At 38.3% G+C, this 25,609-nt stretch overlaps 2 protein-coding genes and 1 long non-coding RNA gene across 3 annotated transcripts in view; 1 reads left to right on the top strand and 2 right to left on the bottom strand.

The window, feature by feature from the left end:
* The window catches only part of si:ch73-63e15.2 (protein strawberry notch homolog 2), a 59,342-nt gene extending 55,742 nt beyond the window's left edge, over nucleotides 1–3,600 (bottom strand). Inside the window, exon 1 of the mRNA XM_042006107.1 lies at nucleotides 3,462–3,600. The gene's annotated coding sequence lies outside the window, so the exon portion shown is untranslated. The remainder of the gene's footprint in view (nucleotides 1–3,461) is intronic.
* A 2,287-nt stretch (nucleotides 3,601–5,887) lies between these two features.
* Nucleotides 5,888–16,542, top strand: tm6sf2 (transmembrane 6 superfamily member 2). The gene is made up of 11 exons (XM_042005330.1): nucleotides 5,888–5,947; nucleotides 6,092–6,220; nucleotides 7,744–7,847; nucleotides 9,636–9,733; nucleotides 9,877–9,980; nucleotides 11,297–11,379; nucleotides 11,763–11,887; nucleotides 12,922–13,023; nucleotides 13,554–13,646; nucleotides 15,319–15,438; nucleotides 16,105–16,542. Exons 2-11 carry the CDS (start codon nucleotides 6,141–6,143, stop codon nucleotides 16,339–16,341), a joined length of 1,146 nt encoding a protein of 381 aa, XP_041861264.1. The 5' UTR covers nucleotides 5,888–5,947; nucleotides 6,092–6,140; the 3' UTR covers nucleotides 16,342–16,542.
* On the bottom strand, nucleotides 13,804–24,861 carry LOC121652533. Its single transcript, XR_006012624.1, has 3 exons — nucleotides 24,784–24,861; nucleotides 14,899–14,901; nucleotides 13,804–13,814 (listed from the first exon to the last, which is right to left on the bottom strand). It is a non-coding gene; the product is annotated as an uncharacterized LOC121652533 (long non-coding RNA).
* Between the last annotated feature and the right edge of the window lie 748 nt (nucleotides 24,862–25,609).

Raw genomic sequence — 25,609 nt, 5'->3', positions numbered from 1 at the left:
ATATGTCCTATCTACCATTTAAAACCACTATACTTATGAAGGTAATGACTAACTGTAGTATAAAAGCTGCATAAAAGCTTTTTTTGTGTGTCACACATTACCCAGTTACATGGGGTCAATGTGGGACAACAGACATGTCAAGTTTCTTATCGTATTTAAAAGGCATACACTGCTTTCATTGTGTTCAACTTCTAAGTCTAAACTATGGCACATATGGTTAATCTCATACATATTCCATCCACAATGTTTTACATCCTCCAAGCTGTATGTCAGCATTCAAATAAGTGTTCCTTTCTTTCCTGTTCATCACATGGATTGGTTGTAAATCTAAGCTGAAACAATGACAGGCTGTATTCAGTCATACATCCATACAGAATCTAATAATTTTCTCATATTTCCTTATTGAATGAGTTCCATTTCAAAATCCTTGTTTGCTTTTCTCAGAAGGAATTTGCCACACTTTTTCCTCGGAAAACCAGAAGACAAAGCAGTGGGGCATGCCAGACTATGGCATGCTTCCCTGCTTCTCAGCGATTGCGAATGTGGCTTGGAAGACATCCACACAGCCCCCAGGTCTACATGTTATAGGACATAGGAAACCCAGTCATGAAGGATTTGCTTGTTTCCTTATCATGGCGTCAAAATTAACACTACGGTTGCATATTATCAACAGATTTTTTCCCTCTCTTCTTACCAATCATCCATATTATGCTTAATGCATGAACTATTATCTAATGAAGGCTAGATTCAAGGAAAGAAGGAGCTGAATCAAACATATTACCTAGCCCAATACCCCTCCTCCACTCTGCATTTTTCAGTCTCACTCTAATCAACCCATGGGCCATAAATGAGATTTATCACTTGCATCAATTGAAGAGGGGAGAAAAAGTGAGCTAACAAAGACAAGGGGAGAGGGAGAATGAAGGCTAAGTCACAAACAGCAGAGGGCATGAACCTTGAATTACAGCTGTTCCAACTTGCCAAACGCAACAAAAGACCTGATTATTTCCTGGTGATAATTGCATTAAATATAAAAGAACCCTAAACTCTAACATTTATATATATATATAAAAAAGGGAGAATATTTCAGGAGACAAACTTTGATACCTTCAACTTATCTAACGAACTTGCTGGTCCTGGTTTGTGAAATACCCCCATATTTTCTGTGTATAATCCTTGCAGTTCCTGCAGGCTATAAACACTGTTACCAAAAGATCTTGTGTTTAGAGACCCTCAAAGTACCTGCAGGGCAAGCAGCCATCAATTGTCTGACAAAGTGGAAAAATTACAAAAAGTGGAGCTGTGAAGGAGGAGCGCACATAAGAACATATATGTGAATTGTTCAGAGGTAACCCTTGCAAATATTCCCTGTGACAAGAAAAGATCAGTGACAGAGATATGTTTTCAAAGCCATTTGTTTGTTTGTCTGTCAGAAAGATTACACAAAATCTCCTGAGCCACATTTAATGAAACTTGCTGGAGGTGGAGCATGGGCAAAGAGAAAACCAATCAAACTTGTGGTGTGGCTCCAAAATGATCTTTCATTAAAACGGCATAACAGAGCACTGAACCACTGTAGGGTGTGCTCTCAGAGTTTCTTTGTAGTTGCTCTTGTAACTCTGGTTTTTGCACTTATCCATCTAGTATTCAGAATTTTTGCTTATTTAACAGCAGCCTTCATTATTGGTCTTAAAACATCAGATTTGATGTATTCAAATGAATATCTTTGAGAATATTATAATGCAGATACATATAAATAAATAAATAAATAAATGAATAAATAAATAAAATGGTCAGTGTGTTACATTTAAAGTCTGGATGCAAGAGGGATTTCACAACAATGACACAACGGCCATTGACTGTCCCGGGGGTTGGGGCACTGGACTAAAATTGAGAGAGGAAACTGGCATGTTGTTAATTTTACAGCAAGGGGGAATTACATAATTAGAAAAAATAGCCAGCCACCATGGCAACCTACTGTCAAGGCTTGCATGAGGCTTGACAAGCCTTTGCTGTAGGCACAAGAGATGTGGAAACCAAAGAGTGAAAATTGTAGGTAGGAAAGCAAAAAGACTAGAGGGGACAGCTTGTGAGCATGATTTTCACTCTTCAGATTTGTAAATCATCCCTTGTTATCCCTGTATTTTTGTTTCCGTCAGATTAAGCCATTTTTATTTTTTATGTTAACCTATATCACATATTAGAAGTTATAAAATAGTTTATCTTTGTTTACTATAGATGGCCAGGTGTTATAATGCATTATATACATGCTGTAGTCTGTCATACCACTGCACCACCATGGTAATAAATAAAGAAAGACATGTAAAAGAATGTAATCACTATAAGTAGATATGACTTACACAGCTAAGCAAAGTTTATTGAACCCAAAATATGTTTTCAACTTTGAGTTTTTCTTGTATACGTTGTCATTAGAGTACCTCAAAAGGCTGGGACGTCATCTCTATAAGCTTTGTGAGAACGACTACAGTTTTGAACTAACTCAAGGTGCCCGGAGATTATCATGAAGCACATCTTTCCTGTTATTTAAAATTCCCATTAAGTACGTGTTCATGCAATTAAAGTCCCCACATATCATTCTGAACTTTAGATAACGTTTTCAAACAACCAGAATCGGTGTAAATCGAAATGTGGGTTTCTCTAAAGCTAAAGTACTGAAGGGCTCTCGTGTCCACACAAGCACAAAGGAAAGCAGCCAAGGCTTTACGTACAGTGCCACTGTTAGCTTGCCGGACGGTGAGCGATACATCTAACAAGGGCTATATGGGTCACTTAGCTAACGATGGCTTTTAAACAACAATTATTTACACGGTTTGGTTTATTAATCATCAAGCGCAGATTTCATAGTAGAAAAATATCCAATTTTAGCTGCCAATACAAGCTATACTTTGGAAAGATAATAGTGCTAGCTAGGCTAGCATTGCTTATAGCCATCTTTCCGACTTTAGGTATGTTCGTTTTGTACACAGTTTAAGGACGCCGTTGGAATGAGGTTCGGATCCACATTAATACAAACAGGATATTTCCCCATTTTAACAATTGCTTTACTTTGTGTGGAAACTACATTATCAACAGTGTAACACTTATCAACATAACTTTAGCTCTGATCTTTGACGACCTACAGTACATGATGATATTAGGTCTTATAACAATGTAAAGACCTAGCTATAGTTACTAGCCTTACTTGACGTTAATGTCTATAAATAACCACAACAAGGTGTATACTTTTCTTGGTGAATAAGGTCCAATGGTCCCGCGTTACTCTCTTTACTCCCTTAACATATAATGCAATATTTGTGAACTCAGGCCAACCGTTGCGACACCGGTGTAGCCCGATCTTCAAAACATGCGCTTCTAGGAGAGGCTACCTAGAACACATCTTGTTATAAGGCAATTGCCTATGTGTCGCTCGCCTTTACACGATACCCTCGAAATACACTCACCGTGAATGTTTTATTTATCCTCAGTCCAAACCACAAATACACCGACAGATTCTGAACGAAGACTCGGGTGAAAACAACAGAAATGATGAATTTTATCCAACTTATTCTTCGTAGTTGTTTTCTTCACTTCCTGATTGAGACGGTGCCATTTTGACTAACGAAAAAAAAATATTTCCGTCGCTGTCGTCACGCGCATTGCCGCTTGTTGATTGACAGCAGAAAACAGCCAGGCCACAAAAATTTCACAGCAACGATGTTGGGGCACACCTGGACTAAAATTTCACCTTAAATTAGTTTAACTTGACAGACGAGAAAACAAGATATTGACGCTCGTAACATATAATAATTTAGTAATAAACTCGGTGAGATTAAGGCTCATGGCCATAACTTAAACTGTAATTACTGCCACGATACTCTTAAGTGCTATTCAGAAACTATTATTATTTTTTCTTTTTTATTATTGTTTTCTTTTTTAAAATTATGGAAAGATAATACAGAAAAATCAAAGGGAGGTATTCAGTGAAATCCTTAGATATTGTTTTTGCCCTTTTCAGCCAAACAGGTCTTAGAGATCTATAAGTGATCATTTCTCCATGTATTAATTTTATTATTTGTGTACCAAACATTTCCATATTTGATTATTTTAAGTCATGCCCATTTGGTTTTGTTCCTGATCTTTTCAGCTGTAACTTTTTTAAAGTTAACATTTTTGTCAGGAAGTCTGTTGATGAGAAATTTATTTCATAACTTGGCATAACAAGGTTTTTTGCTCTTAGAGAAATCAAAACTTGCACTTTCATAAATAATTTCTTGTTTAACTTCTTTTATTCATTTTCATCAGTTGGCCGACTTTTATCATAACAGTTACTGTGTTTAAAAGCATGTTGCATTTTAGGATTTCACATATTAAATGGTGCGCCTGCTCCTGCCTTCCTTCAGTCCTCTCGGTTTTGGCATTCATCTGTCCATCTTGAGTTATTGAACGACAGAGCTGGAAGAGCTCCAAATGTTTCCAGTAAACACATACTGTCACTGCTTTCCTGGTATAACAGTCTCCTCTTTTCCCAACAACGGAGGATGGTGAAAAGCAGAGGGTGGTGTGTGTGTAAGAGAAACAGAATTCAATAGAGAGTGTGTGTTTATTAAAGTACAAATTGTCAGCCAGGTGATGGATAATGAAACAGAAAGTAAAAACAAGATAAATCCATCCAGGTGTATTCTCGTTACACCATTAATCCATGTTATCTCATTAACAATGGCATTTTCTTTGTTTCCTTTTTTAATGTGATCCTAAGCAGCATAATTGTATTAAAGTCAATAAACATACTAACAGCAAACTCATTTTTAAAATGACTTGATTTAATTGACTGATAAGGAGCATGTTTGGCTTTTGTTTTGTATAAAATACAACCCATTCAATATTAATAGAAGTTGTACATGTAGCTAATTTGTAGAAGATGAACCCTTTTAGGCTTTTATGATATTTTCTAACATGTGTAGTCCAATAATATATATATATATATATATATATATATATATATATATGTATATATATTATTTGAATGTCTTGAATTTGTCTCAATAATTGTTGTTTAACAAGTCTGTTGTATTTTAAGATGGTATTATTATAATTATTATTTTGGTGTTTGGCACACCCTGCTGGAAAGTTACTGGAAGTACTTGGCCTGACATAAGCTGGATCTGTGAGGCATGCTGATGCGCCAAAAACCCCCCACTGCTTTCAAAAAGAGGTTGAGCTGAGGCAACATAAAGCAGAACTCAGCAGATGTGGTATGAGGATTTGCCTTCATTGAGCAATTTGAACCATTCATGGAAAAAAGCTCTGCATGTGTAATTCCCGTCTGTATCGTCTCTGTAGACAAACCTTCCACCACCATCATTTTTGCATGCTCAGCAATTAATCATGTTGACTCACACTGAGCGAGTTAGTTTTCGTAAATAATCTCAGCAAACATGTCAAACGTCCCCTCAGAGTTGCGTCCTACCCTGTGTAGCAATGTTTGAATCTGTTTATCAAGAAAAGTGTAAATACCATGATTACAACACAGGAAGTCAAACTAACAGTTTTTCTGGAGTCAGTTTAGGCCTTTTGAAATATAGATATGTGGAAACCTTTCTTCATTGTAGGCCAGAAAGAGTTTTTTGAAATTCTGCCTGATTGCTTACAGCCCGCAATAATATCGATTATACAACCTTGGATTTATATGTGAGGAGACCATGAACAGCACTCAGTGTACATATGTTATTACACATGACATTAATTGCGCCATAGTGCAGGAAACATTATAACATGAAAAGGAATGTAGGCCTCTTCTCTAATACGACTTAGGTAAATCTCTCTGACCAAACCAAATTGCATAACTTTACCCCCAAAAGCTTCTTTGTTACCACTTCATTATTTTAAAGGCGATGTCCGTGTCAGGCCAGCTGTAATTTGATTAATCCACCAAAAGGGTAGCTGCACGGTAAGAGTCTGCTCTGCTTCTTAGCTAGTTTGAAGGAACATCACAGATTCTTAATATTACATTTTTAATGTAGATATACTGTTTATTCAGTCAGTTGTAGCTGGGACAGAATATGATGGACTTATAATTTATTCTTTTTTTCAGCATTACTGTGGATTTTTCAGGGAGGGGGCTGCATAGCGTTTGAGGAGAAATGGAGACTTTAGTCTTTTTATTTTCATTTTCTGCCCTTGGCATTCTTTATGCCATGAACACCATCCCTGAGTTTCAAGAGTAAGTCCTAACATTTACTGATTTTGAGACAGAATACCTATATTCTCAGTATGTTCAAACTTCTCAGCATTTGTTGACAAGAGACAGGTTATAAATAAAGTCTACAAAAGTGATTTATATGGAAACTGTTTGTTAACTTTATCAACTTTTTATATTAATTAATTAAAATAGAAATTTTACCATGATTATATGAATTATTGTTTCTTAAAGCTATAATGATCCTTGTGTTTTCTGTGATGATATACATCTTTTCCACCAGTAGAGGACTCTGTAAGCTTACTTTAATACAGGTTTGTCTCTACCAGATGTAACTTACTTCCTATTATTTGATCATGTTAAGAAATGTTAACTCTTCAAGGCTTATTCAAAATGTGCATTTACTGCATGTTGTAGCTCTTAAATGAATTAAGTTGGAGTAAATATTAGACGGTAGGGGATGAATTTGTGGAGATAATGTTTTTGTCTTTCTTTTTATCTGCTCCACAATCTAGCCAGATTGTGGAGCAGATAAAAAGATGTTTGAAATGTCTGAATATTGATGAATGAACATAGTGAAGAGTGGATGTGGAGTGATAATCCAAACAAATATGACAAAACCAAAGGAAGGCATCCCTGAGCTAAGTGATGCTGGAGCTTCTAGCTCTTGAGCACTGTCCCCAGATGTTGCACATCTGGTTACTCGAATCAGACAATTAGTTCCTACAACATCTAAAAGAGTGATTAAACCACTATCACAGCACAAATAACCAGCATGCCTGTCACAGCTATGAGGTATCACTTTCTAATTAAAGGGTTAAATGCCGGATTTGTGGGGATTCAGTCTTTCTAGTATTATCAACCAAGTGATACAAAACACATTCCAGTCCTTTGGCATACGTTTTTACCATGTTTACCAAATTTCCAACAGAATCTTGTTCTCAGCTGAATATTTTCACTGGTTCTTTTTGGAGTATGTGAACACTGACCATTACTATGGACACAGAAGAGTTTGATAAATAGTTCTTGACATACAGTACGCCTTGTGCTTTTCAACTTTGCAAACAAACAGTATTGTGTACATAAATCTTCCTGTGGCGTTGAACTGGAGACAGCAAGGGGGCACGCTTTTGCTCTCACAGTATTTGTTTTCCTTCTGTGAGCACACATAGTGAGTTTTCTGTGGTTGTAATGTTGTTTGCCGGAGGGGTATCTTGGCCATATTAATCTTTACAGTGCAAGCCATTGGTACCTTTGACCAGTAAACACTAAGGGCCATGCTGAACTTACGTGGCCTTAGTTTGCTGCTTCTCTTCACCTCTGTTTAAGAGTTTGTGGGTTTAGTGCAGCCACACTGAATCCCAAGATCTTAAGCTTTACAAAGAAAAGTTTTGAAAGTGTACATTAGAAACATAGAATTTGGTTTATTCCGGTTTCTTGTGATCTATTTGGAGATCCAGGAATACAGATTGTCAATGATACCATGTTAAAAACCTTAGAATGTGTAGTTATTTTCTTAGATAACAGTTACATCTCTGTTTTTACAGGCCTTACGTGATCCTCGAGATCGGTGTTGCTGTGTTGGTGATTGTGTTCCTGTTCTACTTCCTCATCACTCGTGGCAACCCGCCTAAAGACCTCTTATTCTTTGGTAATCAACACAACTATGTGCATTTCCCAACTTACTCATGACATACAACATTTTCAAATACACTGGCTCTGAAAGGTTAATGCCTACTATGCATTGTTCTGGAGCTGAATCTCACAAAAGAATTTCCAGAACATTCCCTCACTGCTCACTGTGTCAGAATGAAAACATGAATTGTGTTCAGTGGGATTTTTTTCCTGATATGCTGAAAGCTGCTTAGACTGATCAGGATCAGAGCAAAGCTTAATCAGACTTTTGCATGGCATGACTGGAACCTCTGCAGACTAACCACATTCGCCGCTCTAACACTTACTTAACATTTTAGTTATTCTATTAAGGCTGAGTCCCGGATTGACCTTGTAAATTCCAGTGCAAGACTAGACTCCACAATAGTCTGACTATAATAAGCTTGTGCACCATTTACAAAACAAATTTAATAGAATATTCTTTGTCATATTGAGTCTTGGTGTGTCTTTAGCAGTTGATCAGCCTGTCCAACAGTTCCAGGTTTTCTTGCTAACGGAGGCTCTGGTAGCAGGAGTGCAGTGTGCTCTTTCAGTCAGTGCTCAAGGCAAGAGGAACCCCAGGAATGAGGGCCAAGTTATAGCAGGTTCTTGCCAATGGTGGAGAATCATAATTCCCTTACTATCACACCTACGATGCTAGAGATAAAACTGGTGATCTTGAGGATTACACACACACAGGAGAAACAAAGTATATTAGCACTGTGTAAATGTGTATGTAATGCATTTATAGAGTAATGATGTGAAGCAAATGCTGTAAGATGTGGTGTGTACACAGAAACATAATGATCTTTTTAACAACATTTGAAAATGTCAGTCATTGCAATATTTTTTATAGGTACTCCAAAGGAATTGGTTTTACATGTTTTTACACGTTCTAAAAAATCTTAGACAATAATCTATTCTGCTCATAGATGGCCTGTTTTGGCTCATTTCATTGGTTAAAAAAGGGTTCACAGTCAGAAATGTAATGTTGCACATGACTGAAGGAAAGGTATTTTTTAATATACACTCATGGGTTTGTTAAAATGTGCTATTGTATTTTAGACATGCGTAGTATTTGCAAATACTCGAGTATGTTAGAAGTGTATTTTCTTTATCCATCACTGCTGATACTCAGGTTAGTCCAACATGGAGACGGCTGTCAACAGTCTAGTGTGCATGAAACTTAAAATGTTCGCAGTGGATTAACAAGGCATCTTAAAGTTGCTTGTTATATTATAACAGTTGTAACGTGATGAATCGAAATGACTTGTTTTTTCTTGAGTCATTCTCCTATCCTCATCAAATAGCCAGCCTACTTCGCCTATTGATATTAAACTGCATCCACAGTCACAACCTTTCCAAGTCTGATGACATTCACATTCAACAAAGTGGGTGTGAGGATTTTTGTTTACACTTGTAGCAACTATTGATGTTGGGGACTATTAAATTCTGACAGGTGGACATGGCCTTTTAGCTCTGCTGGGTTTTTAACTTGAGGACAAGCTCCTCACCCTGGATTTGATTAAAATATGCCTCAAGCCCACTTCACCGCTCAGGGCTTAATTTTCTCCCCATACTATCCCATAAATCAATGACTCACTAGTTGAATTAAAATATTTTTTAACTCACAAAAAGCTGCTATATAGACAGAAAAAAATTATAGCTGGACTGGAAGCTATGCTATAAATGTACGTTTCTTGCAACGACAAGCTAAAACATTAGCTGTAAAAGCAAAATGAGTTTTAAAACAAGGTTTTGAATGATTGCTTTCTTTCTTTGACAGTTTTTGCTGAATTTTCTTTTACCTGTATCATTGACCTGACGAGTGCATTAGAATATGATGGCATTATCTCCGGTTTTATGGAATTCTACCAGAAAACAGTAGGTTTCACATTTTCAACACATTTTCATCATCTAGATGAACACACTGATGAGATAGAATATTTTAAGAGCAGATGAACATGTTAAATGTTCATCATGAACATCTCACACTGCAAAATATGTGTTAATGAATTGTGTTTCAGGGAGAGCCTTACTTGGGAACAGCATATGCCATCATGATGTGTTACTGGGATGGAATCGCACACTTTATCATGTACCTGATGATGATCAGCAGGATAACAGACAGGTGGGTGATGCAGGCTGCTCAAGTCTCTTTATGGCAGTTTATCTCGCTTTGCATCATAACATACCTGCATCAAATAAAAATAAAGCGATTACTCAATGGGAGGATGTGGATGCTTGACACACTTCAGACCTATTATTTTCCTGAATCTCATCTGAAGCTGATGGTGTAGATTCTCAGTTTTCCATGTCAAGGTGATCCTTCTTGATTTTGAAGATGCTTTGCCTCTCACCTGAAAGACTTCTTCTGTTCTAACCAACCACATGGGAGTTTTGGCTTATAGGCATTGTAGGGACATTTAGATGTTAAAGGTTAAGGTCACATGGCGTCACTGACTCACCTGACCATTCTGCAGGTTGTGTGAATTGTTGACTTGTCTGACCAAAACCGTTTTGGTCACCAGGTCTAATGTGTGAATGGTTGTACCTGGGGGAGGAGCGGAGGAGAGGGGAGTCAAGGCTGCGTTGTGGGTTTTGGAAGGTGATACCCGAGACCACCCTCTCTGTTCAGAGATGGTTTTTCCAGTTTAACTCAACACCTCTCTCCAACCATCTTCTCTGGTCAAGATACGTACTTTACTGTCCTCAAAAAGAGTCTCCCTTATCAGTGACATGCAGATGGACCACTGATGACCAGTGGAGCCAACGCTCCTGTTTTGTAGCATGCATTTATAAAATGGTTTAATTTAATTTAAATTAACTACTTGTTTTTATTTTACTGTGCAGCACATTGTTGCTTTAAAAGTGCTTTATAAATAAAGTGTTATGTGCACGCCACTCAGCTTGTGTTTGGGTGTTTTGTCCTTTTGGTGAACCTGCGTTTGTCTGAAGTGCACTGGATGTCATGTTTGGAGAAGATCATTCCAAGTTTCTCAGAAACTTCTGCCACATAAAGAATATTCTTGCCCCTGGTTATAACTGAAGAAGCTTTTTGAATGAGAGGTGAAATGTCTTTAAGAACCAAGAAATAGAAGTCCAGTTAACTCTCAGGACTCATCTCAGGTTGCTGTGCAGATAAAGTTTTCAACCAGTGTTTTTTTTATTATATACAATTTCAAGTAAGGGCTGAATAAAACAATATTTTTGGAAAGCAAGCCTCCCAATAGAGTAAGATAGTCAGTGAGTTCAAGAGTTCGCTGCCTTGAGGTAGGCGCTCTAAAGAAAGTGAACATTTTCAAACAATACTCACCTTGTACAGTAAATGTGCTTTAGGTGAAACTTCTTACTTCCACAAAGCAACGTCTTTAAGATCATCATCATATATTACTGATCTCTTCACAATGTTTAGCCCTGTACTAAATCCTTTGGTTTGTTTTCCAGGAAAGCCTACCGCACCCTGGGTTTGTTCTGGGCTGGCTCTTTGTGTGCCAACATGAGCGTGTTTATTACTGGAATAGTGGCAGGTGAGCCTCATTCTATCTCCGCTTCCAACAGTCGGATGATGACGAGCTTTAATCAAGCGAACATCTGCCCTGCCGTGTACCATCAGCATCACAGTTCAGCTTTCCAACACACGCCTGCCATCACAACCCACAGAACAAAGCACAAAACACATGGAAAGCATCTGTTGTTGGCATTTCAAACTGCATACATAAGTGTCAATGTCTGCAGGCGATGTGTTGTTTTTCTCTGTTTTATTATTACAGACATACTGTACTGTTTGCTTTGGCTGCAAGTGTCTCATTGACGTTTTAATAAGAAGTTTAATTGCCAAGTTACACTGACATGTTTACAGTGATGTGTTTGAATGGCTGAGCGCAAGCTGATAAAAATGTCTTTCGGACAGGTAAATATGGGTCAGAGATCCGTCCAGCCTTCTGGCTCAATTTTCTCTTTCTTTTGATGCCGGTGCTGGGAGCCATATCACTGTTCACTCGGCCCAAGGACAGACCACTAATTGGCGGATACAATGTGAGTCCAACACATCAAGGTTTAGACCTTGATAAAGATGTTCAGAGGTTTATACATGCATGCTGAGTGTATTTAGTCAGATTTTATATAATTTGTAGTTGCAATGTAACAATATTTTGCCAAATTTGCATGTGACATGTCCACTACTTGATTTTTTTGTCATATCATTGAGCCATCTAAGTTTTAAATTTAATTTAAAGTAATAATAGGCAGAAATAAAGACCTCAGATACAATAATATCTCGCTGAATGGGCCGTCACTATGTTTTTAGCCTTGGAAGACAGCCCACAGAACTAGCTTTGTTAAGACATTTATTTAATTTTTATTGGCTGTATAATCAAATTCTTTATGCCTTTGGACCTACAACATTGTGGCAATGTGCGTCATATTTTAGGATTGGCCATCTTTCTCTGTCATGTTGTGACCTGACCCGTTTTTGGCCATTGATCAGCTCGCAAATGTGGTATCTCAGGAATGCCTTTAGAAAATGTCTTGTCCTTGTCTGTTCTTCCCTTCACTGTCCTGCCTGTGACCCTGAAACTGATTGCAACACAACCATTTGTTGGATTTCTCAGTTCCTAAAATTAAGCTGGAAGAAGGGGGGAGATAACAAGGAAATGGCTTGTTGGAGGAGGACAGCTTTATATTTAAACTAAGCAAGATAAGATGTTGCAATAATTTTTCATTTTTCATGTAAATTGACATTTTTGTTTAGATAAGCTGCCGTTTACATCCTGGTCTAGATCAGGATGTAAACTACAGTACATAAATCCAGCAAAGAAATCCACATTTGGATGTTAGAGGGGTGGTGGAGGAATAAGAATCAGCCCAATGCTACCAGTCCTGTGTCTATAGGTGATTTCAAGCCCTGCAGGTTAGTGAATTAGTAACCTGAGGTTTTAACAGGTTAATGGAAACACAGAAAGAGAAGTTTTATTTTGTCATTGTGTGTCAAAACTAAGAGTTTGCAATAAATCACAACCCTTACTAACCAGCTTTGGGCTGTGCATTGCACTAACACTCTATTTATACAGGCCCAGCAAGCTCAGAGCATGAAGTTAATCTGGCGTCCCTTTGACATGATCCTTGTGGTGCTGCTGTTAGCTTCTATTGCCTTTACCACCCTCAGAGGCTTGGTGAGTAGATCACTTTTATAAAACTGCTCAGGATAGAGTTTAAGAGACTTTAATGGTAGTTTTATAAATCAGATTCAGGTGGGACAGATTATAAGCTTGGATAAGCTGCTCATTTGACTAATTAAGCCCCATTGTTATGTTACATGTTTGTTACTGAGGATGATTTGCATTGAAGGGAGAGGTTCATAAACAGTGGATATTTAGATATGGAAAATATGAGGATTAATGTAATTACTATGTGATAAACTTTATGGTTGCATGAAAAGGGAAAGCAATAACATGTTGTTTGTAAAATTACACGTATCTTTTCTGTAAAATATGTGTGCTGGTTGCTGAGAGGAGCTTTATATTAACAATGAAGCCACTTAACGTTGAGGCATTTAATATACTTCTACTACTTTCAGTAACAAAGCAGTGTATCACTCTCTGAAAATGTTACTGTTCTGACAAGGTCAGGTTGAAGTTCAGCGCTATGGTGATTTTTAATTGGTAATTTGTGGTGTTGTCACAATGACAAATCAACTCTGTAGGTGGCTCTGGACTCTCCACTTGAAGTTTGCTCTGTGTACCTGAAGCAATATGAACCTTACCTGAAGGACCCCGTGGGCTTCCCCAGAGTCATGGTGGGTCTTTTCTCTCTTTCTGTCTCCACATTCAGCCTGAGTGTCTGTTCAAGCTGTAGCACCTGAAAGCTCCTCTCCAGCCTGTTTCAAATAACAGGCTTCATAATGGACCTCTGCTTTCATGGGTATGACTCTGAGCATGCTGGAAGCTTATCCTCGTCTCCTCCACTCTTTGAGCTTGCACCTAATCACGAAACCATTTTTTATCATTACAGCAAAGCAAACACAGGCATAGAGGCCAGTGGATCTTTGTCTCCCTCTTTCATTGGCTCAAGATGGATAACGGATAATTACTGTGACTGGCAGCTGATTGGCTTCCACTTTATTTTCTTTCCCTGACCCCTCACTACTTTGGGTTTTGTTGTGTTTTGTTCAGTGTACACGGCTTTGTCAATAGGTTATCCAAAGACATTGCCAGGGCCGCAGTCCAAGCACAATTGAAATCATTGATCAGAGAGAGAAGAACCTCACGCTGAAAACCTGATAAGCTAATCCCTCGTCCAAAAGTCCCCCATTTGCATCTCGCTGGGTGGGAAGAGGGTGTGTGCAGCATGTGAAATTAAATCTTAGTTAGCGGCATTTGCAAATCAGCATTAGTGCATGTGTGCTTATCTTTTGGCTCTTTTGGGTGCTTGATTATAATATACATGAGGGAGCAAAGAAATTAAATGAAGTTAGCGCTTGTTGCACATTGGCACACTTCTCCTGCAAGGGCCGGCCTCTTCATTCATTAAAGATGTGTGATAGATTAGAAAAAAAAAAAAAAAAAGGTATTACAACAAAAGACTGAAGGGCATTTATGATTGACTCATTAAAATTCATATGGATCTCAGACCGCGAAAGAAAAGAAACCGTTCACTAGTGTAATTTGAGGACTTAATAAAGTGAGGAATTGGCTTTCATGCACTGAATGTTTCAATGTGAAGGTCAAGAAAGTTCTATAAGAACCCCTGTGTGGAGGGATTTATTTGTGCTGACTGTGTAAATCTGTGTTTCAGAGAGGGAAGCAGGAAAAAAACAAAACAAAAATTCTAGCACCACTATTTTTTTTAGATCAATTTGGAAAAAAGCAAAGACTCGAAAGTATTTCCATTTGAAGGATCTCATTTCACCTCATATTTCATGGCACATTTTTTATTCCTAGACATTTATCAAATGTGTGCAGCGTCACTGGAGAATAAAATGCTCTATTCTGAATCAGATTAAGGAGATGAAAAAGATCCAAGTAGTTACCTTTTTGACAATTACTTACGTTCTACTGCTTATACTTTAATGGTACATTTTTGGTATTTTTCTGGTCTAATAGTGCAACTTTTAAGCACTGATATTTTTAGCTTTTAGCTTCCATCCTTTGTATTCAGTGTGAGTAGGTGAAGTGTTGGCCACAAGAGAGTGCGGACGTACTGTATTAATTATCTGGTGTGTTGTTGGTCAGGGCTTAATAAAATCGACTGACAGTGATTAAGAGTTCTTCCAAAGCTATCCAGAACCACACTCATTGGAACACGCATCATATTACACAGCCACATGTCTCATCCTTTATGTAACATTAAAAGCAGACTTGATCAGATTTAAAATCCGTAAATAAAACTAAATTTTATAAGGAACAATGAGAATGATCATAATCATATAAACCAAAAAAGAAAACCAGGGTTGTATTTATTTTTTCTAGATGCTGCACTTGTTTTTTTATGGACTACCCCTCCTGGGTGCATTTGTTTATGGCCTCCTCAAACCCGGCTGCTCTTGGATGTCAGACTGGACCATGTTCCTCGCTGGAGCCATAATCCAGGTAACAGCAGAAAGACAAACAGTCGATGAGGGTAAATGGTTGTGAGGATACAGCTGTTGTTTACTGAAGTGTGCTGCACTGATAGTTTGTTGCAGTTGCAGCGATAATTGGTGCCTTTGATTGACTAAAGTTTTCATCAGCAATTAATTAAAAGAAAAAAAAAGTTCTAACATGTTCAGGCAATCTACTCCATATAATGAGCTTTCATCCCATTAATAGTGACCTGGTCCATGTTTGCCCTTTGAAGCAAATTTTTAAACAAGCTGGTTTAAACAAACTCTCTCTCTCTCTCTCTCTCTCTCTCTCTCTCTCGCTCCATATTGATCTGATAGAGAATGGACCAATAAGGAAAGGAACTTCTTGATTATATATACCAGTTGCAGATCACACCCTCTGCATCTTCTAAATAGCCAGCTTGTTATGTCAGAACATTTTTTGTACATTCCCTTTAAGGAGTTCCTTTTCCTCTGCACTTGGATACACCAGTGACTGTAGAAAAAAAATACATTAAATTTATTCCTCTAGGGAGTAAGTGGAAAGAAACGAGGCATCAAGTGATCCTTAATCAATGTGTATAGAGAACAAAACACTGTGGAAGTGGAAATGTGCAATATTTACTATTCCTGTACAGCACCATGGTCTAATCTCCATCTTCTTGTCTTATAGTGTCAGTGGTCCCACATCGGGGCATCCCTCCACCCTCGCACCACAGCTCCATTTCGCATCCCAAATGAAGTTTTCTGGACAGTCTTATTTGCTAACTTGCTTTATGCAGTCACTCCAATCCTGGTGGCCCTGCGGGTCCACAATGACCCCTATTTCTTTTTAAAAATTGCCCCCTTTCCTGGGCAGACTGGTTTGCCAAACAGTGAGGAGAAGGATACCAAGTACAAAGAAAAATAATTCTTCATCCTCTCTGACCTTTGGAGTAACTCATGTCAAAGTTCATGAAAAGTGGCTTTATTACAAATGCCATATTTAAAAATGCCAAAATACAAGATTATTTTGCCCAAAATTGATTTGCTTATGGTTCATTTTATTGTTTACTTGCAACATTTCCATTTGTTAAGTCATGCTTAAACAGTGGAGGATCAGTGGATTGATGAAAATAAATGAAGCTCATTAAGTAAGGAAATTTGTGTGAGATCTATTATTTCTCCCTTTTAATAACACTAATTAGTACTGTATTATACATAATTACAAAGTCTGATTAATCACAAAATGTTCCAAAATCCCCTAAAATATTCTCCTGTTGGTGATCACACTTGTTTTACGATTCAAGTGCTGACTGGCATCTGATTAGCAACATATTGCAATGAGACTTTAGAATGGAAATCCCGTATTGCCAGATTCTGGGACCAAACTCCATCCTCCATGAGGACAACAATCATCCCCACAGAGCCAGGATCCTACAGAAAACCTTTGGGATCAGCGTGGGTGTGCTGCATGTGATAGATGGACCAAAACAACCAGACTGACTTTCAGCAACTCCTGGTTGAGAAATAAATGCCATCCTACAGCAAAATATGGGATTTTGACACATTTTTGTGGTTAAATACCTACATATTTAGCTGTGTTGCACATTCTATAAATGCAGGATCCTTACAATTTATACCTTGTTGAAAAAGGTGACTAATTAAGCTTTCCAGTGATGTATAACACAACAGCAGTTGGTAAAGGAGAGAAACAATTAACACAAATTTCCTTTTCTTTTTGTGTTAAGTTTAGTTAGAATGGATGTATATTTGCTATGAAAAATAGTTAATTTGAATTTCTTTTACTATTATGACATTCTGCCTTATTCCACTTAGCCTCTGACTCCTTGGAGGCTTTAATGTGATGTCTGAGAGAGTATACAGCTTTGAAAAACCCAAATAATACACATATTTTATGGCAGATGATCTAACAAACTCTGTGTTGTCCTGAGCCTCTCAAACTCCCTCCACACCTTAAAAGAAGACACTGGGTTGATGCATGACACCTGTTTCTTAAGAAGAAAAAACTGTAACACTTTGCTGAGTTTCTGTCCCATCCTACAGGGAGAATAGGTGGCTACTCTTGTACTGGCCTGTTGCCATAATGCCACAGCAGGAGATGGTACAGCACCAACATCATGCAAACAGTTACATTATACATCGGGTCTTTGGTATGAAAATGTGATATTTCTGGCATTGGAAATGGGAAAGTTTTCCATCTGTCATCCAACTACTTGCTGTTTCCTCTTCAACATCTGTTAGACTGCAGGAGGTTTCAGTGAGTCCACTGAAAAAGTGGGACAAATTAAAATGCTTTCATCCCATCCAGTGATGATGAAACAAAGTGGACATTGTCATTGCACACTCACTGCTCCTGATGATAATTTTAATTTTATGAATTCAGTGTATGAATACTGTTTAGTGAGTAGACTCTGATGCTTCATCTCAGTAAATGAATAAAGGAAAATAAGAAAGAGAATAAGACAGGAACTCCAGATAGTCTAGATGCTGATGGCGGATAAGCAGACATAAGAAGTGGCAAATATTTCTAATGAGACTCCTCTGCATCAGGAAGAGGGGGAGGCCAGTTGTGCAAAAATCAGCCTGTAGAGAGGAAATGAAAATGGGCAGTTTTAAAGAATGAGGATCAGGCCGATTGGCTCGAAAAGTCACATGCAAGGCAACTAATGGACCGGTGTTGTGATGACATAATTAAGAATGAGGTGAGTTTGACAGCGTGGGAAAACAGAAGTGACAAAGCTTAAGTGACAAGGACAAAAAGCCTAAACACCAGATAATGAAGGCAGACGTGAGGGAAAAGATCTTCCTTACTGAACCTCTGCATAAGCTTTATAAATGGAAAATACCTCTGGTATTTGGAGCCTGTGAATAAAAATGCAATAAATAAAAAGCCATGGCAAGTATAAGCCATTGTTTATACTTTACCACCATGAAAGCCAAGTATGAACATCTACTGCCTTTCCCTTCACTCTTTAGTCGTAAACCAAAAGTACATGAACAGAGTTTGGAGTTTGCTACCCTGCAGTGAGTGCATGGTGACATAAATCCATGAAGGTAACATGAAAAACTCACAGCTGAAAACAATACATGTGACAGAGCCAGACAAGCTTAAAAAAAAAGATGAGTAAGCTGGTGGAATGGGTGTTCCTGCTCATCCGATCCCACTTAAAATCCAACAGTTTTTAAAAACTTTTTAAAACACATGTTGAAGAACAATTAAAGTAAGAACGTTTTAAACAAAATTTCATGATACGCAGGCTTCATTGGAGAGAGCTTAGGGATAAATATGCTTTCAGTGCTCTATTCAACAGATAAGACAGAAGTAAAGAAGAAAACTAAGGGGGTCTGAATATGTCGACAACAAGGTGATAGAAAAATTAAACATGTAAGAACAAAAACAAGCTCTAATTGTCAAATTCCCTCAATTAGAAGGAATATAATCTTCACACCTGCCCTGAAGAAATCTTGTGTATCCAGTCCAAATGAAGCTTCATAAAACATTCAATTATCTCATCAGCCAGAATTGAGTCATCTGAAACAAAACACAATGCATTACTGTATTTAGTGCAAATGTGTTTTAAAAAGCAAATGTACTGTTCGTGTTATAGACATCTCAAAATGTGCTTCCATCTAGCTCAAACTTTTGGAACTGTCTACAGGTAACTTCATCATTTTGAAAAATATTTTGTGGGGGTATTAGTGAAAATAGAGACTTCACATCTTCACAATATGCTCATCATGTCACACCCATCATCACTGGAGCCACCACAGATCATTACTCAGGAGCTGAGTTGAAAGAATGAGCTAACATGTGCTGCAAGAGGTGATGCATCCTCCAACAGCAGTCCTTGTTACTCACTCACTCACTTTATGGTGAGCACAAACACAACTGCTGCTTGCTGCAAGCTTATCTCATTTTTAGAAAAGCTGTTCTTTTTCATTTAAAATAGGAAGGCAAGACATCCTTTACCTTTTTGCATTCTGTTTGAACCTGGGTATCTCCATTGCCAACCCTCTGCTTTAGTTCCTTGATCCCTTTTGTTTCTCTTATGCCGATGAATGCTGCTGTGTGCTCGGTTCCTTTAGGTGGCCCATTAAATGCTTCACAGCAGCTCTCACTATTATTTTTCCGCAAAGACATCAAATGAATGACTTATCATTTCTAATATTTTTACCGTTTCTTAGTTTCTAAACTTGTTTCAGAAACTAAGATTCCTTAGTGTGATGATGTATTCTTGGATGAGATAAATACGGTTCGATTAAGTATTTAAAAACAGCAGTGAAACACTTCACGCCATCCCTGCCCCATCAATAACAGCAGCCCACTCATAAGTAATTATCCCTATTCTGCTGAGCAGTAGGCCAACAGATAGAAAGACTCATTTAATTCACTCTCCCACAGCAGCTCTTTTGTTCCTGCATGCACATGCAACCAGTGCATTCTGAGTGTGTGACAGAGGCTTTAAATCAAAACGTGGCCAATTCCAAACAGCTCTGTAATCCCATAATGGGAGTCACGGGGGAGCCCTGCCGCAGATGTCCATCTGGCTGTGTAGACAAACCACAGAGAGCTGTGGAGCAGAGGCTGATAAAATACGAGCAAACAATACAAACTGCATAAATGGAAGCATTAGTGGTGAGTTACCACCTTTTAATAATAGTAAATATCTTTTCAGTCCATCCATGAAAAGACAAGGAAAATATCTGGTTGCATTCACTGACATTTGGACAACACAACACAAAAGTATTGGAAAAAAAGTTGCCTCAAGTGTATTGCTCTGCTTGAATAGTTTTGTAGGAGGAATTCATTTTTTCTTCTTCGCTCCATGGTGAAAACTGGAGCAGCGCTAATGGAAAAGCCTCATTTAAAGCCTATGCTTGCAAGGCAAATTTTAATAGTAACCAAAGACATCATTAAAGAGGATATCAAATTACCCTCCAGAATTGCATGTTAATGCCTTTGGAAGCAGCCAGCTGTTCAGTTCAGACCTAAAAACTAAAAAAAATCTGTGTTATTGTTGTCAACCTTAAATTTTTCACTTCAACAAAGACTCATGAGTTGATAGACTGTGTGTTCTGTTCTGCAAGGCACCGCGAGTCAACTTGAACCTCAGCTGCACAGTATGTAACAATGCAGCCATCAGAACAGTTCCTGCCGCTGCTCATTGTCAGATGCAGTCAGCTCAAGGTCCTCTCTCGACATGTCATCATGGAGGAGGAGTTGAAGAGACTGTTAGGGCATCAGTGATTCTGCTCTGTACTTCTTTACTTTACTAGAAAGTAGATGAAGAGCAAAAAGCATTCAGGTCTGTAAAGACCCTTTACCAGATGCTCATTTCTGCTGCTAAATTTAACAGCGTGGAGACCAAGTGGTGCAATTAACAGAAGGTGAAAATAAAGCTGGCTTTAGTATTTCAAAGGCAGTAACATTGTTTTCCTTTTTTTATTACGATCACCCTCATGATCAATTCATATTAGCTGGGTTTGGGATTATGATCTGGTTATATAAACCATCCTCTTTTTTGGCCTTATTTCAGTCAGGCAGCTATACTGTCAACCAATTGCTGATGGGGTATAAATCTGAAGTCACACTAATAGCTGTGGAAAGTCATTACATAGGGGTGTAGAAATACACTGATAGGCACTGGAAAGCCCTTACCATTTTCCAACACAAAGATTTATAGATCACCTATTGGATAACAACAACAATAACATCTATCCATCTATTTTCTATTCTAGGTTAATCTAATTCAGGGTTGCAGGAGGTGTGGAGCATACCCCAGCTTCTATGAGGCTAAAGGTAGAGTACACCCTGGAGAGGCTGCCAGGTCCATCACATGGCCAAAACAGATATGAACAACATGAACAACCACTTTGTGACATCTTTGTTTAGATGAGGGAGAAAGCAGGAGTACCTGAATAGAACCCATCTATGAAACTCCACACAGAAAGGAGCCATCTTGTTGCAAAGCCTAGTCTTAACTACCACACCATTGTGCTGCCTGGTAACAAAGACAGTGATTTCTTATTTATCAAGCATATTTCTGAAACAAAAGCTGGCCAGATTGACTGTTTTCTTCATTTCACTTTTCTGTAACATCTAATACCTTTGCCATCTTTTGCTAGAAATGTAAAGTTTAATATCATCAAGCCTGCTTAATTGCAAAATTCAAAATCTGAAATTATGATGAGGATACAGAAAAGAATTTGTTTGAATGAATGTGCTTTGTTGGTTTATACACTGTGAGAAGGTCATATTTGTTGCAGGTGCAACTGCACAAGAGAACAGTACACCAAGATGCCGTAGGCAAGGCAAGGAAAGTTTTTTTGTATAGCACCGTTCAACGACAGGGTGATTCAAAGTTCATTACAGAAACACTGAAACACAGAATATTAGAAGCACAATTTAAAATTTAAAGAAAAGAGAAGGGAAAAAAAGAACATTAAATAAAAACAGTATTAAACATGATCAAGTTTAAAAATTCAAGCTTAGAAGACACAGTGCAGATTTAGACTTTTAAATAAAAACTTTAAATAAAAGTAGTCTAATATGTCCCCCAGAAGATATTTTCCAGTGCAATAGGGACTTGGATTTCTCTTTGACTTTTAAAGCAGGTTTTCTGTAAAATGATCTTACCTTGACCTCCATTGTTCCAGTCACCTACCATATCCTTACTCTAAAATAGTATAAAACAGAAATTAATACCATAATCTTGATTTAAATATTTGTAAGAATGGAAAACAGTTGATCTTCATCTCACAGGAGTTTCAACCTTTGAAACGTGTGTTGTGATTCGTGGGTTTTGGGTTTTAGTGGTCTCTGTGTTTTGGTTTGGTTTTACTGTTCTTTGGGTTCATTGTCTTGTCTGATTTTCTGTTTTATTTTGAAGGATCATTCTCCTTGTGTATTATATTCTGTTTTGCTGTTTTGCTTCCTGTTCATAAGCTCACCTGGTTTGATTTTCTCATTCACTTCACCTGTTCCTCATTAGTCCCAGTGTATTTATAGGCAAGGCAAGGCAAGCTTAAAAGAACAGATATAGATTTGGACTTTTTAAACTAAAAACTATTGAAATGCAGCAGAGAACAGGTGGGTCTTTAAACTGGATTTAAGTAAACTGAGTGTTTCAGCTGATCGGAGGCTTTCTGGGAGTTTGTTCCACAGACATGAAGCATAGAAGCTGAATGCAGCTTCTCCATGTCTGGTTCTGAGTCTGGAAACTGATAAGAAACTAGATCCAGATAACCTGAGGGGCCTGGTTGATAGTGGGTCAAGAGGTCACTGATGTACTTTGGTTATAAACCATTCAGAGCTTTATAGACCAGCAGCAGAAATGTAAAGTCTATCCTCTGACGAACAGCATAAAGACCTCAGAGCTGGACTGGTGTGGTCCACTTTCTTGGTTTAGTGAGGACTCGAGCAGCAGAGTTCTGAATAAGCTGCAAAAATCTAATTGATTCTTCAGGCAGACCTGTAAAACCCTATTACAATATTCAAGCTGACTGAAGATGAAAGCATGGAGTAGTTTTTCCAGGTCCTGCTGAGACATCACATCTTTTACCCTTTGATATATTCTTAAGGCGAAAGTAGGCCGACTTTGTCATCATCAATACACCCAATTTAATCGTTTCTCTTTCGAGCCAAAGACAATCACCTCAATTTTGTTTTTGTTTAACTGAAAAAAGTTCAGACACACCCATCTCCTCAATGTATTTGTCAAGAGTCTGTACAGGGCCTCGGTTTCCTGGTGACATTGTAATATATATGTGAGTCATCTGTGTAGCTATGGTAAATTATTTGTTATTCTTTATAATCTGTGCCAGTGGGATCATGTAGATGTTAAACAAAAGAGGCCCCAGGATGGAACCTTGAGGAACTCCACATGTAATTCTTGTCTGTTCAGATGTAAAGTTACCTATTGACACAAAGTACTTTCTATTCTCTAAATAAGTTTTAAACCAGTGTAGTGCAGTGCCAGAGAGGCCCACTCAGTTCTCCAGTCGTTTAAGGAATATATTCTGGTCGATTGTATCAAATGCAGCACTGCGGTCCTGTAAGATTAAGACTGACATTTCTCCATTGTCTGTAGTTAAACACATGTCATTAATGACTTTGGTCAAAGCAGTCTCAGTGCTGTGGTGCTGTCTAAAACCTGACTGGAAGACATCATAGCAGCTGTTTTGTGTTAAAAAGTCGTTTAGCTGATGAAAAATGGCTTTTTCGATGATCTTACTTAAACAGAAGATTTGAGACTGGCTTGTAGTTCATTTGTGTCTTGTCTAGACTGTCCCTTTTTAGCAGAGGCTTGATTACAGCTGTTTTTAGAGGCTGTATCTGTTCTTAAAGATAAGTTCACAGTCTTTAACAGATTTGGCTCCAGAGTTTTTGAGATCTTTTTGAAATAACCTATGGACAGAATGTCCAAACAGCAAGAGGAGGAGTTAAGCTGACGTAAGATGTCCCCCAGGTCTTTGCTGTTAATGGGATTAAACTGTGTCATGGTGTTTAATGGTGTTTAAACTGGTTTCTAATGGGCACAATATATTTCCTGAACCAGCTGTTGATGAATCAACTGCCTGTCTGATATTCTGTTTTTTGTCTGTGAAGAATTTGACAAACTTATTGCAGATCTTAGTTGAATAAAGTTCAGGTGCTACTGACACTGGAGAGTTTGTTAACCTGTCAACAGCAGCAAGTAAGGCCCGAGCATTATGACAGTTTTTACTAATGTCAGAGAAATGGGACATCCTTGCATTCCTCAGTTGTAAATTATAAGAGTGAAGTTTCTCTTTAAACACGTCATAATGAAACTGTAGATTTGTTTTTCTCCATCTGCGCTCAGCTTTCCTTATTTTTCCTTTTTCATCAGTATAGTGTATCTCCATGGAGACTTTTTCCTTCCAGAGATGACCTTGGTTTCACTTTTCCTTTTTCAGATCCTTTTTCAGTGATCCCCTGAGTTTATTGGTTTGTTCACAATAAACTTTTTTTCTGCATCCATCTACCTCCTGCCTCTGAGTCCTGCTATTGGGTCTTCACCTCCACCGCACCGTGACAGGAGGGTCTAACCAACCGTGGACCCAGCAAACCGTAATCTGGAGTTGGACCAGGTATTCCTCATTTCATCTGAGGACTTTGTGGCAGCACATAAGGTAGTCAAACACTTTGACGACACTCTTGCAGAGGAAACTGGGCCCTGGGAAAGATTGTGTGTAGCTGAAGACTTTATCAGTCTGCTTCATACAAGGCCTATGCTTTTGTCTTCTCCAGGTGTTGCTGAACTGCTGGAAGAGGCAAGGTTGAGCCGCAGCACTGCTCTGACAGTGATCCAGCTCCTATATCCACAACCCACGTCTCCAGCGTCACCTCCAGCTCCACGGTCCACGTCTCCAGTGTCACCTCCAGCTCCACGGCCCACGTCTCTAGGTCAGGTAAGGTCAGGTCAAGTTTGGGTTTAGCACATTTCCAACAGGTCTTGCTGTCCAAAGTGATTTACAAATTACAACACATCGAAAATAAAATAAAGTGAAGAATACTAGAGCAGTAAAATAAAGCAATACAATAGTAGAGCAAATAAAACAATTAAAAACAACTAAGACAACAACAACTAGAACAGTTAAAAAAAGAAAAATGTTTATGTCAACTTGTGTGAAAAGCCAGTCGATAAAAAATACATCTTGAAGATGTTTCAGTGACTATGCAGATGTACCACTTCGAGGGAGGTGCAGGAACACTCCAGTGTCACCTCCAGCGCTTCAGAGTCCCACGCCAGTGACCCCGTCCCAGCCTTGGTCCACGCTGCCTGTGTCAGGCTAGTCACTGTGTATTTATACCTCTGGTTTCAGTTTTCCTTTGTTGGATCCTTGTTATGTTTCCCTGTAGAATTAGTTTTAGGTTAATTCACGCTAAACTTTGTTCCTGCACCCATCTACCTCCTGCCTCTGAGTCCTGCGATTGGGTCCTTACCCCTGCTGCACCATGAGAGAGTGCAACTATATGCATTCTGTTTCTGAGATTACCAAATTAAGACACTGTATCAATCTATGCTGAATCCAAAGGTTTGATTGCAACACAAAAAAAAAAAAAAAATAGATCTGAAGTCATCTCTTCATTGCTTTGCTCTTCAACTTTTCAGCTACATGTTTGGATGACTGAATTTCTTTGCATTTGATTT

Source organism: Melanotaenia boesemani, chromosome 14, assembly GCF_017639745.1.
Source record: "Melanotaenia boesemani isolate fMelBoe1 chromosome 14, fMelBoe1.pri, whole genome shotgun sequence".
NCBI lineage: Eukaryota > Metazoa > Chordata > Actinopteri > Atheriniformes > Melanotaeniidae > Melanotaenia > Melanotaenia boesemani.
Note: the sequence above shows the minus strand (reverse complement) of the source record. Positions and strands in the feature narration are given on the sequence as shown.